The sequence below is a fragment of the Ictalurus furcatus genome, chromosome 24, assembly GCF_023375685.1.
Source record: "Ictalurus furcatus strain D&B chromosome 24, Billie_1.0, whole genome shotgun sequence".
NCBI classification, from domain to species: domain Eukaryota; kingdom Metazoa; phylum Chordata; class Actinopteri; order Siluriformes; family Ictaluridae; genus Ictalurus; species Ictalurus furcatus.
The window spans coordinates 2034736-2050011 of record NC_071278.1 but is presented as its reverse complement, the minus strand read 5'-3'; the positions used below and the strand labels follow the sequence as shown (position 1 = coordinate 2050011).

General features: G+C 43.6%; 1 protein-coding gene across 1 annotated transcript in view; it reads right to left on the bottom strand.

Moving 5' to 3' along the window:
• sdr42e2 (short chain dehydrogenase/reductase family 42E, member 2) overlaps positions 1-12565 on the bottom strand; it is a 19680-nt gene extending 7115 nt beyond the window's left edge. Inside the window, exons 1-10 of the mRNA XM_053613336.1 lie at positions 11299-12565; positions 9302-9397; positions 8006-8063; positions 7037-7155; positions 4357-4432; positions 3940-4022; positions 3183-3320; positions 2375-2440; positions 1325-1388; positions 1130-1203 (exon numbers count right to left, since the gene is read on the bottom strand). Of these exons, the coding sequence (XP_053469311.1) occupies positions 1130-1203; positions 1325-1388; positions 2375-2440; positions 3183-3320; positions 3940-4022; positions 4357-4432; positions 7037-7155; positions 8006-8063; positions 9302-9397; positions 11299-11673 (1149 nt within the window). The 5' untranslated portion in view covers positions 11674-12565. The remainder of the gene's footprint in view (positions 1-1129; positions 1204-1324; positions 1389-2374; positions 2441-3182; positions 3321-3939; positions 4023-4356; positions 4433-7036; positions 7156-8005; positions 8064-9301; positions 9398-11298) is intronic.
• Between the last annotated feature and the right edge of the window lie 2711 nt (positions 12566-15276).

The window sequence follows — 15276 nt, the reverse complement described above, 5'->3', positions numbered from 1 at the left end:
CTGTATTAACTGACACGTAGCGGTAAACTACACCAAATTTCACTCTTTCAATTCAGTTTGATCTGTGAGGCGCTTTTAACGACGAACATCATCTCAAAGCAGCTTTACAGAAACATATAAACACAGGATGGAGATTTTAAGCGTGTGAATTTATCCCTATTGGGCGAGCCGGTGGAGACGGTGGTGAGGGAAAAACTCCCTGAGATGATACGAGGAAGAAACCTTGAGAGGAACCGGACTCAGAAGGGAACCCGTCCTCATCTGGGGAACTCTTGTGGGAAAAGGAGCAGTGACCCGGGCCCCTGGGCACTGCTACTACAGTGGGATTTGATAAGGAGGGATAAATTCGAAATAAATTCAATTCTAAATAGCGAAATAAATTCTGAATAAATTCAAATGTTTGCACGTTCAGTTGACAATTGATATGATTTCTTCCACAGCATGTGTGATTTAGTTTACACCCCCCCCCCCCCCCGCACGTGTTAATGAATACATTAACTAACAAACATGTACTAACGTGTACTTAAGGTGGTCGTGATCAGTACTCATCATTATTCACGTTTAAGTTGATCCGGGTATCATGAGTGCATGATTATTCATGTACTGTTATTAATAAAGTGTTACCGAAAAAAGAAAAAAGAAAAAAAAAAACGAGGGAGAAAGGAGAGCTGAGAAATGAAGGAATAATAAAGAGTAAATGAGAATAATTAGGTAACAATTACTGAATAATACGCGAGGGCGTTTAAGGAGTTTAAGCATCCAGAGATCAAATATCAAATATTTTTTTAAAAGAAATAACCTCCATGTATACATTTAACTCAGCACGACACCTGAACATCTGCTAAACAAACAAACAAATAATTAAATAAATAAAAAGTTGTGCCTTTTATTTTCTCTCAGTTAGATCGATGTAATATTCAACTTCTTCTGAAAGCGCATTTAACGCCAGAAAGCAGTTTTAGAGAAAGTACACCGTATTATACACTATAACCTTTTAACGCTCGCAAATGAATCGACTCACTGATTCACCCGCCACCCGTGACATCCTTTTCAGGGTGTATTATAAACGGCAGAGAACAGCGGGTGAGGAACACAGAGAGAAACAGAGGAGTAAAGGAGTGTTTCGGACCTCGTTTCTGGTCAGGAGCAGAGGAATCTCCATCACGGGCCTCAGAGCCACGTGTAACTGCTCCATCAGGAACGCTGCACACACACACACACACACACACACACACCATGATTTTACATTCAGTCGACTCAGAGTATTCCTTTTGATGATGATGGCGATTAAAGGACTGTAAAGTGAAATATGTCAGAGTCCTACCTGCTGAGTAGACGAGCGAAACCGGGAGCCGGATCAGCGGACGAGCGTAGCCCAGTCTCTCAAACTGTTCAAACACAGAGTTTTAAACACACGTCAGGGTTGAAACCACGGATTCATGACGCGTCGTCTGTAACAGGGCCGTTCCACCGAACGGGTGCCGTTTGCTTGTTCTAACTCTTCCAAATGAATCTTTTTCTTTTTCAATCTGTTTTTCCACACTGAATCTGGTAATAACACACACAGTCGTTTTAACTCTTCAGAAATGCAAGAAAGTGTTGGTTTGAAAGAAATGGTGGTTACACGTCCAAATTATTGATTTTATCGGTGAGGGGAAAAAATAAAAGATCACTATATATGCACGTAAGCTGTATTTTTCTAAAATAAATAAATAAAATACATATATATTTTTTTAAAGCAAAGCAAAGCCATTTTTTTTTCCCCTTTTAACGGAGACCCCAAACCTCAAGTTTTATCCTTTAAAATACGTATACGTCGGCACGATTATATTTCCATCTACGACACCGATTTCACACGTTTAATCACGCGCCTTCAGATCAAAAGCTTTTTAACACCGTGAGAAACACTCCAGTCGGGTGTCCACAAACTTTTGACGGGGAGTGCGTATTAAGACGTGCGGTTAGATGAATGTACAGGACACTCGTCTTAATAATAAAGTGTACTGTTCGGTTAGCATTCATGCATATTTATATAACGTCCCGGGGACGGAGACGGCACCCGTTCGGTGGAACGGCTCAACAGACGGCTCTGACAGCAAATCACAGCTTTATATTAATGCGCTCGCGCTAATACGTTGTCGTTTCTATAGCAACCAGTACGGTTTCCATAAAAACCAATACAATTCCCATTATAACCATTAAAGCCATGACATATTATATGAGAGTTTCTATTGTCGTGTTTGGTTTTTTTTCCCCCGGCAGGGACATCACACTCGCACCGTGCTGCCGTACCGAACATTCGGCGTGACAGCACTCGTGCTCGTGTGACGATACTATCGCGTAAACATGGAGTACGAACAGCACTGTGACTCACCAGCGGCGTCATCCAGTCGAACACATTAACAGATTCCCCGTCGTTGATGAAGTAGGCCTGTCCGTTCTGAAACCAAAGACGTGACACCGTTACTGCAGCGATTCCGACCCGGAGCGTTTCTTACTGACCGTCCTACACTGTTTATTATTGTAGATCGCTAATCACAGCTAGCGTCACGATTCTCAGCGCCGGTACGCGTCGACTCTTTAGTGTCCGAGCTACTAACGACGCACGGGTGTGTTTTTCATAATGTGCATACACAGTGGTGCTTGAAAGTTCCAATTTCCCATATATGTGCACAAATATGACCTGAAACATCGTCGGATTTTCACACAAGCCCTAAAAGTAGATCGAGGCAAAACAACAGCGGATGACGGAAGCCGGACTCAGAACTGTAGTTTTAACATCTTTCTAACGACAATAATCGAAATAAATCAAAATATGCATCTAAAAAGAATGATTTTGATATATGGTTTAGATTGATATATATATATATATATATATATATATATATATATATATATATATAGTGTATTTAATTGAAGTTCGTTCTTTGCGTTCTTAGAAGTGAGGAACAGCCTCGGGGTGTGATCCTCACAATGCGTGTCTGTGGAAGCGTATCATGGCATGTTATACGAGTTACTGTTCAGGTGCTGGGATTAGATCGCGCGTGGTAAAGCAGGTAGCCGTGAACGGCTCAGTTTCTACAGAGAAATCATGAAGAATAATTTTGACAATACACCTGATTTGCAATGGTTGGGGGGGTGAATAATTTTGACTGCAGCTGTACATAGTGAGTTGTGCTTACTGCGACGCAGCCTCTCTCAGGCGTGAGGCCTTCAGCTGCCAGGACGTGAGCCGTGACCAGATTATCCACGTGCACCCAGTTCATCCTGGCCTCGGGGTCACCGAAAGTGAAACTGAACAGCCTGCGCTCCACATTCACCTACAGCACAGGAGAGAGAGAGAGAGGAGAGAATTATTAATATATAATTAGAAAATTAAAATGTGTGTGTGAGTGTGTGTGTGTGTGTGTGTGTCAGAGGAAACAAGACTGTAACTGAAGCTTCTCACAGACTCCATTAATATTGTAAAGCTTTGCGCACATCAGACCAAGCGAGGACTGAAAACAGAGAGAGAGAGAGAGAGAGAGAGAGAGAGAGAGAGAGATACAGACAGATAGACAGACAGACAGAGAGAATGACCTTGTGAGACACAGAGAGACAGAGGAAGAGAGACAGGCAGAGAGAGAGAGAGAGACAGAGAGAGAGAGAGAGACAGAGAGAGAGAGAGAGACAGAGGAAGAGAGAGACAGGCAGAGAGAGAGAGAGAGACAGAGAGAGAGAGAGAGAGACCTACAGAGACGGGGGGGAGAGAGAGAGGGAGAGTGGGAGAAAGACAGACAGCCAGAGAGACAAAGGAAGAGATGGAAGACAGAAAGAGAAACGAATGAAGACAAGAAAAAGAATAAAAGTTGTTTACTTTTAAAATAGAAAATCACAAAAGCAGAAAGAATAAAAGAGAGAGAGAGAGAGAGAGAGAGAGAGAGAGAGAGAGAGAATTACCATCACACGGTGTAGGTGTCTCCTCTCCCCTGGACCGTAGATACCCGATGGTCGTAACACACACGTCTGCAGCAGGCCACCGCCTTCATAACACACACACACACACACACACACACACACACACACACACACACACACACACACACACACACACACACAAACACACACACAAACAGAGGTATAATTGTATGCGAAAGTTACAGACACGCCAGTGTCAGGTTTAAAAGACTGCTTGGCCTTATTGTAAAGCTCTAAATTTAAACAGGGGTCAGCAGGTCCACTGGGTCCGGTTGCACATGGTACATTACCACAGCGGTACCTCACTATCACGCACACACGCAACACACACACACACACACACACACACGCACGCACACACACACACACACGGCCAGCGTCAGAGAGCAGGATCTGTACCGTGTAAGGGTCTTCTGTTGGCGGTGAGGACCAGGTGCTCGGCGATGGCTTTGGTTCTGGAGTAGTGGTCTATGTGCTGAGAACCACAAAACGCACAGGAATGAAAACATACATCTGTAAAATAAAAAAAATGTTTAAAAGACAGCGTCCTATTCGCACCCTGATCCGAAGTCTAAAAAAAAAACCCGTACATATAAACCCCTTTACACCGCAGTGCTGTCGTATCCTGGACTCTGATTGGTCAGAAGGTTTTCATGTCTATAGAAAAAAGCTGACTCACAGTGGACACGCTACATAACGTCAATTAAAAAAACAAAACGTGTGTAATGGAAGATCCGGTGAAGTTTTCGGTGAAGAGATGTTTACTTTACATTTACGGAAGGAGTCTCCAGTGTCGGAGATAATACTGTAACTTTAAGCTTTCCGACACAGAGGCGTTTCAGTAAGAAAAACACTAAATAAGTATTTTTTTTGGTCTTATCAACTTCAAGAGAGATAACAAGCCAGGCTGGGGAGGGGACGGCTGTTCGTAGCTGCTAGAATGTAAGAGTGAACAGCCTCTGACCTTGCTTCATGGACGTTTCACAACACGTAACTATAAACGGATAAAAAGTACATCTCGTTCTTTAATAAATAAAAATTGTAATCGTTGTCAAATTGCTGTGGTGTAAGAGGAATAAAACGCTTCAGGGAGCGCTGCTACGGGGAAATGATCAAACTCTTTCATCGCATCACCCCGTCGTTGATAACAGCGTGACACGGGACGTTTTATTCCTTACTCAGACAAACAGAACACTTGAGTATCATCTTGTGTTTACAGCAAGGTCCCACAGTGACGTGAGGCACAGTTATTTGACTCGGATATGTATTTGGCCTGGGATCTCATTTCTCCACTTAAACCAAATGGCAAAAATGATTCCCTGTTGTCAAACTGACGTCTAACGTCTCCATCCCCTCGGGAGTGATTATGGTTATGTGATGTAAGAGGAGGTTTAACGTGCCTATTATAATTGGCACTCACGCTCGCAGTGCAAACAGATGTTCACCTTGTTGTAATTTAAAGGGGAACTGAATTCAATTCAGGACAACTGAAGAATAAAACGAACATCGTATACTGGGTTCACCCGGAAATAACTCGTGCTTGCTGGAGATGATGAAGGAGAAGACGGAGAAGGGGAAGGAGGAGGAGGAGGAGGAGGAGGAGGAGGACAAGAAGGAGAAAGAGGAGGAGTAGGAGAAGAAGGAGAAAGAGGAGAAGAAGGAGGAGGAGGAGAAGGAGAAGACGGAGAAGGAGGAGGAGGAGGAGGAGAAGATGGAAAATGAAAAGGGGAAGGAGGAGAAGGAGGAGAAGGAGGAGAAGAAGGAGAAGAAGGAGAAGGGGAAGGAGGAGGAGGAGGAGGAGAAGGAGGAGGAGAAGGAGAAGGAGAAGAAGAGGTGGAGTAGGAGAAGAAGGAGAAAGAGGAGAAGAAGGAGGAGGAGGAGAGGGTGAAGGAAGGAGAAGAAGGAGAAGGAGGAATAGGAGAATAAGGAGAAAGAGGAGAAGAAGGAGAAGCATAAGAAGGAGAAGAAGAAGGATGAGTAGGAGAAGAAGAAGGAAAAGAAGAAGGAGAAGAAGGAGGAGAAGAAGAAGGATGAGGAGGAGAAGAAGAAGAAGGAGGAGAAGAAGAAGAAGGATGAGGAGAAGAAGAAGGAGGAGGAGAAGAAGAAGAAGGAGGAGAAGAAGAAGAAGAAGAAGAAGGAGGAGAAGAAGAAGGAGGAGAAGAAGAAGGAGGAGAAGAAGAAGGATGAGGAGAAGAAGAAGGAGGAGAAGAAGAAGAAGAAGAAGGAGGAGAAGAAGAAGAAGGAGGAGAAGAAGGAGGAGGAGAAGAAGAAGGATGAGGAGAAGAAGAAGAAGGAGGAGAAGAAGAAGAAGAAGGAGGAGAAGAAGAAGGATGAGGAGAAGAAGAAGAAGAAGGAGGAGAAGAAGAAGAAGAAGAAGGAGGAGAAGAAGAAGGAGGAGGAGAAGAAGAAGGAGTCTGTGATGCTGTGTAACCGCTTTGATTTGTTTTATTTGTAGTCAGTCAGTACAGGAGGGTTTCTGTGATTGGTGCGACCACAACGCTTCATTTTGCTGTCGATTTTTTCAGAATTTGCGATGCAATGTTTTTCGTGCTTTTTTGGGGGGAAACTATTTCAATGGGGGGAAACTGAACGTGTGTCGTGATGACGTCACATTTAGTTACGCTAAAATTTCACTCGATAGCAGTCTGTCAGATGCGTTTTGTTTGAGGCTTGTGACCAAAATCTACGGTCGTGACCCACTGCTGCGGCCGGACCCTTCACAAGTCTTAACCGCTTAACGATCTCGACCTGGATCCGAGATCAGCAGTTGAGATCTTTGAGAAGTTTGAAAGTAAAGAGATCCGTCCGTCTGACATTCACGCTTGGGTGAAAGTCACGTAGTGGGAGTCGATACGGCTCACGGTGCGGGGTTATGAGTGACGATGACACGCAGTACAGCCACGCAGTTAATGTGACCGATCCGGGGTTCATTACTTGCTCATTTACATGTCGGATGATGAGACGGGAGCGGCTTGTGTAGCGCACACACACGCACACACACACACACACACGCGACAGGTGTCAGGTTCTCTCGGTTCACCTTGCTAACCTTCCCTACATATGAACCGCTCTCTCTTACCTTATCCAGAGGCACGCAGGGTACAGAGTCCTCGTCCCCGTCCTCGATAGGCTTCCCAGCGAACACCACATTCACCGTGCTGGTGTACACCAGTCTGGAGATACCACGCTCACAACACACTGAAACACACACACACACACACACACACACACACACACACACACTGAGCTCCATATGGTCTACTCACACACTCCACCGTGAGGAGATCTGAATTTTGTCACAATAGCTCGTACTGATTGGAGCGAGCACATGTTTCAATTCAAACAAGCGCTTGAATGGTACAAGGCTAATGTTGCTAACAAGTAACTTTTAAACCATGCACTAATTTTAGTTCCTGATGGTAAAACAGTGTCTCTTTCATCAAGGAACCCAAGAAAGGAAGGAAAACACGAGCCAAAGCTAACGGACTACTTTGATTTGTTCCCTAGCTAGCGTGATAATAATTCAGCCCAGACAAACTAGCAGAATGCTAATCGCTAGCTGTCACAATGCAAACTGCCGTGCTAAATACAGATGTTTAGGTCTGTTAGGAATTTACAACTTCAAGCTAAGTGTCTAATGCTAAAAATGCCACCTTATGATTTCAGAAATATGCGATTGAGGGGAAATGGAGTGCCTTCGAAAGATTTTTTCGTCGTCGACACGCATTTCGGCACGCGCCTCCATGACTTGTTAGCAAAATTAGCCTTAGAGCTCCAGTACAAAACAAATCGTTAGCCTCATAACTGCAGTTAGCTCACAATGAAAAGAATCTGCGTGATGTTGACTTTTATTACTAGCTCTTGTGCAAAAGGAACATGTCCCACTGATCGACTACTTTACATCATTGCATAAAACATGGCATAATTAATCCTTTTAAGAGCCAGGCACAGCCCTTAGGAGCTTGCAATCCATATAAAACTCATTATAATGCATCATATAGACTAACTGAGCAGCTAAACTACTGGAAAAAAAAGAAGACTAGCTCACCGTTTATGGTGTTGTTGGTGCCGCCAACGTTGACAGACTCCACCTGCTCTTTCCTGAGCTAAAGGGACGAGAGAGAGAAAATAGCAACAATTTTTGTCCGATAAAAGCAAGGAACGGATCTTGATGAAGCTGTTTTTGTTGTATAGAAGCTGTGCAGCTAGCTATCAGACACCTCTTTAATTAGGATGGAGGACGATCACCGCTATCTAGTATGGAAGAAATTTTGTCCTATGCTTGAGAAGACCTGTCTGAGCACGGAAGTTATTGTATGTTTAGTGAACGTGGCAGAAGAAGTGTTGTGTCTTGAACCTTGGGGAACATCAGTTAACCCCAAAACGAGTGCCGTGTTTGGTAATGCGTACACTGATGATATGAAGATGCAGATTCTCCTAGCCCTAGTCATTTATTTATTTAATGATTTTTACAACAGTTTACCAAGCTCACTGTGTTGGTGATTAGGTCATACACTATATGGCCAAAGTATGTGGACACCTGACCGTCACACCCGTATGAGGTTCTTCCCCAAACTGCAAGAAAGTTGGACGCACACAGTTGTCCAATCGAATGTCTTTGTATGCTATAGGATTATAATTTCCCTTCACTGGAACTGAGAGACCCAGACACTGTTCCAGCATCACGATGCCTCTGTGCACGAAGCGAGCTCCATGAAGACGTGGTGTGTGAAGGTTGGAAGAAGGTAGAAGATCTCGAGTGTCCTGCACAGAGCCCTGACCTCAACCCTACTGAACACCTCTGGGATGAACTGGAACTGGAGCCTCCTCACATCAACATCACTAACGCTCTTGTAGCCGAATGAACACAAATCCACGCAGCCACGCCCCAAAATCTAGTGTAAATCCTTCCCAGAAGAGAGAGTGGAGCTTATTATAATGGCAAAGGGAGGAATACATCTGGAATGGGATGTTCTACAAGGTCAGGCTACTTTGTTACCTCGTAGCTCACCTTTGCGTGCCAGTCATCCTCTAACCTTCATCGTGGCCAGATAGCTGCTGATTTTTGGTTTGCTCACAAACAGCAGTGACCTCGAAGTGTTAAAATCCTCACCGAGAACACTGCTGTAACCGATTCGCTCATTTCCAATGCTGAACTGAAAATAATCCACCACTCAGATAATATCACTTCAGTGCTGCTTCTATCCATTGATGGATAGCAGTAAAGGGGGGGGGGGCAATACTTTGTGCAGTGCAACTAATGGACTACAGTGCACAACTGTACACCTACAGAGAAAGTAACGACATATTTGATGATGCTGAGCACGTGATGTTGAGTACTGACCTGTTCTGGTCCTGACATGCCGTAGGACGCAGTGTGAAATATACAGTCCACTCCAGCACACACCTTATACAGGGTGTCATAGTCACGCACATCGCCCTGCACACACACACACACACACACACACACACACTATAAATTAATATACGTTATGTTTGCACTATCCAAAAAGTCCCACGCTTGCTTCAGTGTCTAATCACACCTGGATAATGTAGATTTGTATCCAAGAGCTGCTGCTGTAATCATTAAGACTCATCCCAGGACTCGTACTGAACATCCCTGAACACATCTTTACCCCAGAGACTCGAAAAGGAACCCGCCCTGATCTAGGTGACTCGATGGTAGCATCAAGTCACCTAGATCAGGGCGGGTTCCATTTCGAGTCTCCTTCCTCGTGTCGCCTCCGACTTGTTCGACGTCCGAATCTACATCCGGATTTCTGTAAAGCTGCTTGGTGAAAACGTCTACTGTTCACAAGGCGCTTGTTTTAAACACTAAAACGACTCTTTCCCCCGTGACACCCGAGTGCGTCGGCAGGAACGGGGTCATTAAACCGTGGTCTTGAAACCCGAAGCCGCGGTCTTGCCCTGCTCCGCACCTGGCACCGCGCTGCTTCTGTTCCACCCAGCTGCCCTGCACCATTCACATCCTCCCCTCCCTCCACCCCTCCAGGGCAACGCTGACACGAGCCAAAAACCGACGCTCGTTACCCCATGACCAGCGCTGATCATCGGAGCCGTATATAGGGTGGTGTTTAACATCTGTGCATTAAAGTACTGTCACTTCCAAGTCTAGTGGCAGCATTTTCGTTAAAGATGTTAACAATGAAAAGTAGGTGCATTCTGCATCAAGACAACAATGTAACATTAAAAAAACTAAATATGCAGGTCATTTCCTAAACCTTTGGCCCGATGCGGATTTGAAGAACAGCGTGATATCAAACAGAAATGGCAAGAAGAAATCACATTATTAATATAATCTTCGTTTTGTCTTTTCGTGAGCATTTTAATAACACCACTGTAGAGCGTCCCTAATGTTATCTATAACACTATGGCAGAGTCTGTTTGGTCCTCGGTATTACTGACAGCACGTTTGCCTATTACGTGATCAGAATGGGTTATACTGCTTCAGGAGATCAGCAAGATAAGCCGAAGCTAAAACCGTTCAGAGCTTTAAATGTCACGAGCAGGACTTTCGTAATCATATGTGGAACTTAATAGGCAGCCATTGTAACTGGAATAAGACTGGGGCAGTGAGCTCTGGCTTTCTTTTCCTGCTACGTTCTGAATTAGCTGATGCGTTACAATTGTCCCATCCATACTAATACGCATGCACTAGTTTCTCAGCATCGTGTTTTAATGTTAGCATATTTCCTCTTCTGGCCTTGTTTCTCAGATGATTATAAGCAGTTTTACAGATGTTAATTACACACAGGAACCCAATGATTAGCCAGCATCTAGGGTTACACCAACGTCCTTATCTGTACCCGTTGGTTTTTTTTGGCTCTTACTAGCTCATGTCAGTATTTCTGTTTTTAATCAGGATTTATGAGCAAGAATGATCTCTTAATCCAAGCTTTTATGACTTTGTCACAGTCTTTCCACTTTGCCTAGCTTTGTGTCATCAACATACAAAGTGAAAGGCAACATTACGTTTTCTAATTGCGCGTCCAAGGCACTGGGTATAAAACTGAGAATAGTAGCGGACCTAAAGCAGAACCCTGTGAGACACCAAATTTACGATATTTAGTCTCTGAAGAATCTCCGTTAACCCTAATGAACTCTGTCTTGGTATCGGTCTTTCAAATAAGATCTAAGCCGGGCAAGAGCTTGTCTGTTAAAACCAATCGTGTTTTCGCTGTTTTTCAGCCAGAAACATATCCACAGGCCGATGCTAGCAGTAGGTCATGCTTGGTAATCCTTCTGTACTGCTGGATAACAACCTTCTTCTTGGATAAAAGAGGTGTGTTGTAGGCATAAGTGAATACATGTCAGGCTTACCTGCAGAAACACGGCTCCGTCGGGAAGCTCAAATCGTGGCTGGTGCAGATCCAGCAGGATTACGCTGATGCCCTGCCTGGCCAAAGCCTTGCCAAGCCTGAAGCCAAAGAACCCAGCACCCCCGGTCACCAGCACCTTCTCGCCTCCTCCACCCCTCCGGATCTGCTCCGTGCTCTCCAGCCTGACGGAGGTGCTGCACTCTGGGCTACTGCACAAAGCCTTAACGGCCCCGTTGGCTCTGTTTCGGACTCCTGCACCGACTGACATCCGGCTGCTGAGCTTGTAGTTCTGAGAGTGGCACCCGTTAAGGCCCGGCTCCAGTAGGCATCCAGGGGGCAGCTGCTCCACTTGACACAAGGACCCGTTCTCCTTCATAATGCACAGACAGGTTTAGATGCCTCCTCTGTACAGCCAGCCTAGAGGGAGACCCAGGAACCCAGGGCAAGGAAAAAGGAGAGTGTGTGTGAAACAGATCTGCTTCAAAGGGACTGAATGAATGCATAATTCACACCACTGAATGGCAGGGGTGAAGCTGGACATTCCTTACACACTGGTCAGCCAGATGAAACCGGTGCCATCACCTGCCTCTATAATAAATGCGTCAGGAATTTAATCTCCATCAGCATATAGCTGTTTATTCACAAAAAATAAATAAACATCATCCTGTGGAGAAATCCTAATGGACAAAAATTACATGGCTGCTAAACGGTTTTGCCAGTTCTCCAAAATGTTTTAAGAAAACCAAAATTCTACTAACTTCTGCTGGAAGATGCAGTACATCAGCCAGAACGTTCAACCAATTATTTAAAAAAAAAAGAAAAAGCATTTTATTATGAACATTAACATCAACTTTGCACTGAGGTTTGTTTGGTCACACTGATATCTTGCCTACCGGGAGAACCCAATCAACACCCACGGAGTGTTTCCCCTTTCAGAAAGTGTTCCAAATAGACCCCACGTGAGAAAGCTAAGAACCCATGTCTAGATTTATAAAGTACGTCGACTCGGAACGTTTTCTAGGGAACACTGCATCACTGACCCTTCTGTTTGAATTGTAAACGATTGGGGGATAGAACCTTATAATTCTAAGATCACAAAAATGTTTTCCACTTCAAAAAAGGTTCCAATTGGAAGTACTTAACAAAGTTAGAACCCTTACCCACTCTGAGAATGCTTTAGAAATCAATGGATTCTCATAGAGCCTACAGTCCAAAAGAAAAAAAAAAGAAAAAAAAAGAAAGAAGAAACGGTTCTTCAGGCGTTTATTGGAAAAGGAATTGGATAATTGTAAGTGTAAGACAATTTTTACCTTTCACAAAAGGGGTTCTGCAAAGAACTTTTTAGGGTTCCCATAGACAGACAAATGGACAGAGAACCTTTATGGTACTAGAAAGGGGGATATATATATATATATATATATATATATATATATATATATATATATAAAAAGGTACAAAAAACCTCTAATATAATTTTGTTGCATGTAGCACTTTCTTTCCACATGTACCATGGTCAGAAATTCCTTGGAGCTGCAATACGACAGTTTACTGTCTGTTTTTCCCACACTGTTTGGTTTCATAAGACGAGATAACATAAGAGAAGATGTACCTTTTTTGATCCCCCATAGGGGAAATTCAAATTGACGCAGCAGCACAAGTAGGATGAGTAACATCAAAGAAAGAAAGAAAATAATTTCCCTAAATACCTATACAACAGAAATAATATAAACAATAAAACAGATCCGTGTGCACGTACACACGCTAGAGTTCACACATGCTAGAGGTTCACCAATCTGCGAAAAACTGCGTCTACGATTTGTGGAACGATTTCAGAATAACGTTGCTCAATGTTAAATCACGGGGACTATGAATAGCTCATCATCTACAGGACATAATATCATCAAAAGATTCTGAGAATCTGGAGAAATCTCTGCGCGCAAGGGATGAGGGTGAAAATCTATACTGCATGCCCGTGATCTTCGGGCCCTCAGGCGGCACTGCATTAAAAACAGGCGTGATTATGTGATGGAAATCACTGCAGGGGCTCAGAAACACCTCCAGAACTCATTATTTGTAAACACAGTTCGCTGTGCCATCCACAAACGCTGGTTAAAGCTCGATCATAAAGAAGCAAAGAAGAAGCCATGTGTGAACATGATCCAGAAACGCTGCCGTTTTCTCTGGGACAAAGCTCATTTAAAATGGACCGAGGCGACGTGGAAAACTGTTCTGTGGTCAGACGAATCCAAATTTTAAATTCTTTTTGGAAACCATGGACGCCGCATCCTCTAAACTATAGAGGACTAAAGAGGAGATGGACCATCCGGCTTTTTATCAGCACTCAGTTCAAAAGCCTGCGTCTCGGACGGTATGGAGGCACATTAGTGCCTACGGAATGTGCAGCTTGCACATCTGGAAAGGCACCATCGATCCTGAAAGGATTTAGAGCAACATCTGCTTCCATCCAGATTCCATCCCATCTTTACTTCTGAAAGGCTCCGCCTCTCTAAGATACTTTTTTTTATACCCAATCATCTTACTGACCTGTTACCAATTAACCTAATTAGTTGCAAAATGTTCCTCCAGCTGTTTCTTTTTAATAACACTTACTTTTCCAGCTTTTTCTTGCCCCTGTCCCAACTTTTTTGGAATTGGGGTTGTATTATATAGAACATTTCTTTAAATAAAACCCTAGCCTGGTTTATATTTCCATACTACAGGTTCACATCCTAACATTTGCCCCAGTGAGAGGTTTATTAATAATACTGCACTAAAAGGCCAATGCACAAATCATCAGTACTTTCACAATAAGTACATTTAGATTTCATACTTTATCACAATCTAAAATGCCCGACTAATTAGCGCGGTGTTCAGTATCAGTGCACCAACACACACTTTACTATTTCATTAATTGTGTTTAAAAGGCGTTTAAAAAAAATGGATAGCCCATATTACTGTGGTTTTATACAGTGTGATTTAGCGCGCGCTCAAAATAAACACTGAAACAAAACGCGCTCGAGCCGCATCTCGTATCATATAACCAATTAATTAAATAGGAATAAAATAGATCTGAAGATGTGGGACTCGCTGTAAGAGAGAGAGAGAGAGAGAGAGAGAGTAATACGAGTGTGTGTTAAAGTTAAGGAGAGTTTTTACCTTCTTATCGCTCGTCATGCGCGCTGCGGTTTCTCCATCAGCTGCATCCACGGACCCCCGGCTCAGGTTCACCTGTCAATCACCTGCAGGCTCACCTGAGACTGCTACCGTAAACCTCAGAGGACAGGAGATAAACGCACCTGTAATCTCACCTGAGACTGCTACCGTAAACCTCAGAGAACAGGAGATAAACGCACCTGTAATCTCACTTCATACTGCTACCGTAAACCTCAGAGAACAGGAGATAAACGCACCTGTAATCTCACCTGAGACTGCTACCGTAAACCTCAGAGAACAGGAGATAAACGCACCTGTAATCTCACTTGAGACTGCTACCGTAAACCTCAGAGAACAGGAGATAAACGCACCTGTAATCTCACTTCATACTGCTACCGTAAACCTCAGGACAAAACAAGCTCACCTTCAGCTTTGCCTGAGACAGTTACCACAAACCCCTGAGAGCATGTGCACGACAAAACCGTTTGTAATTTCACCCGACAGTATAGCCATAATGGAGGACTCTGTAATTTCATCAAGTCATCTGTAATTTCACTTCATACTATTTCATACTATTACCGTAAACCTCCAAGTGCAAGAGACCAAACGGCTGTAATTTCACCTGAGACACCTACCGTAAAGTTTGGAGAAAGGGAGCGATCGTTTCACTTGAGGCTTCAAAACTGATCACCAGATAATCAGTGAGGCTTTTGAGTTTTGCAAAAGTTTGCATCCCCCATCCACCACCAGATATTGGCTTTATATATATACAAACATATATATATATATAAAGAACAAACTCTTTTATTGTACATCTAAATGTAAT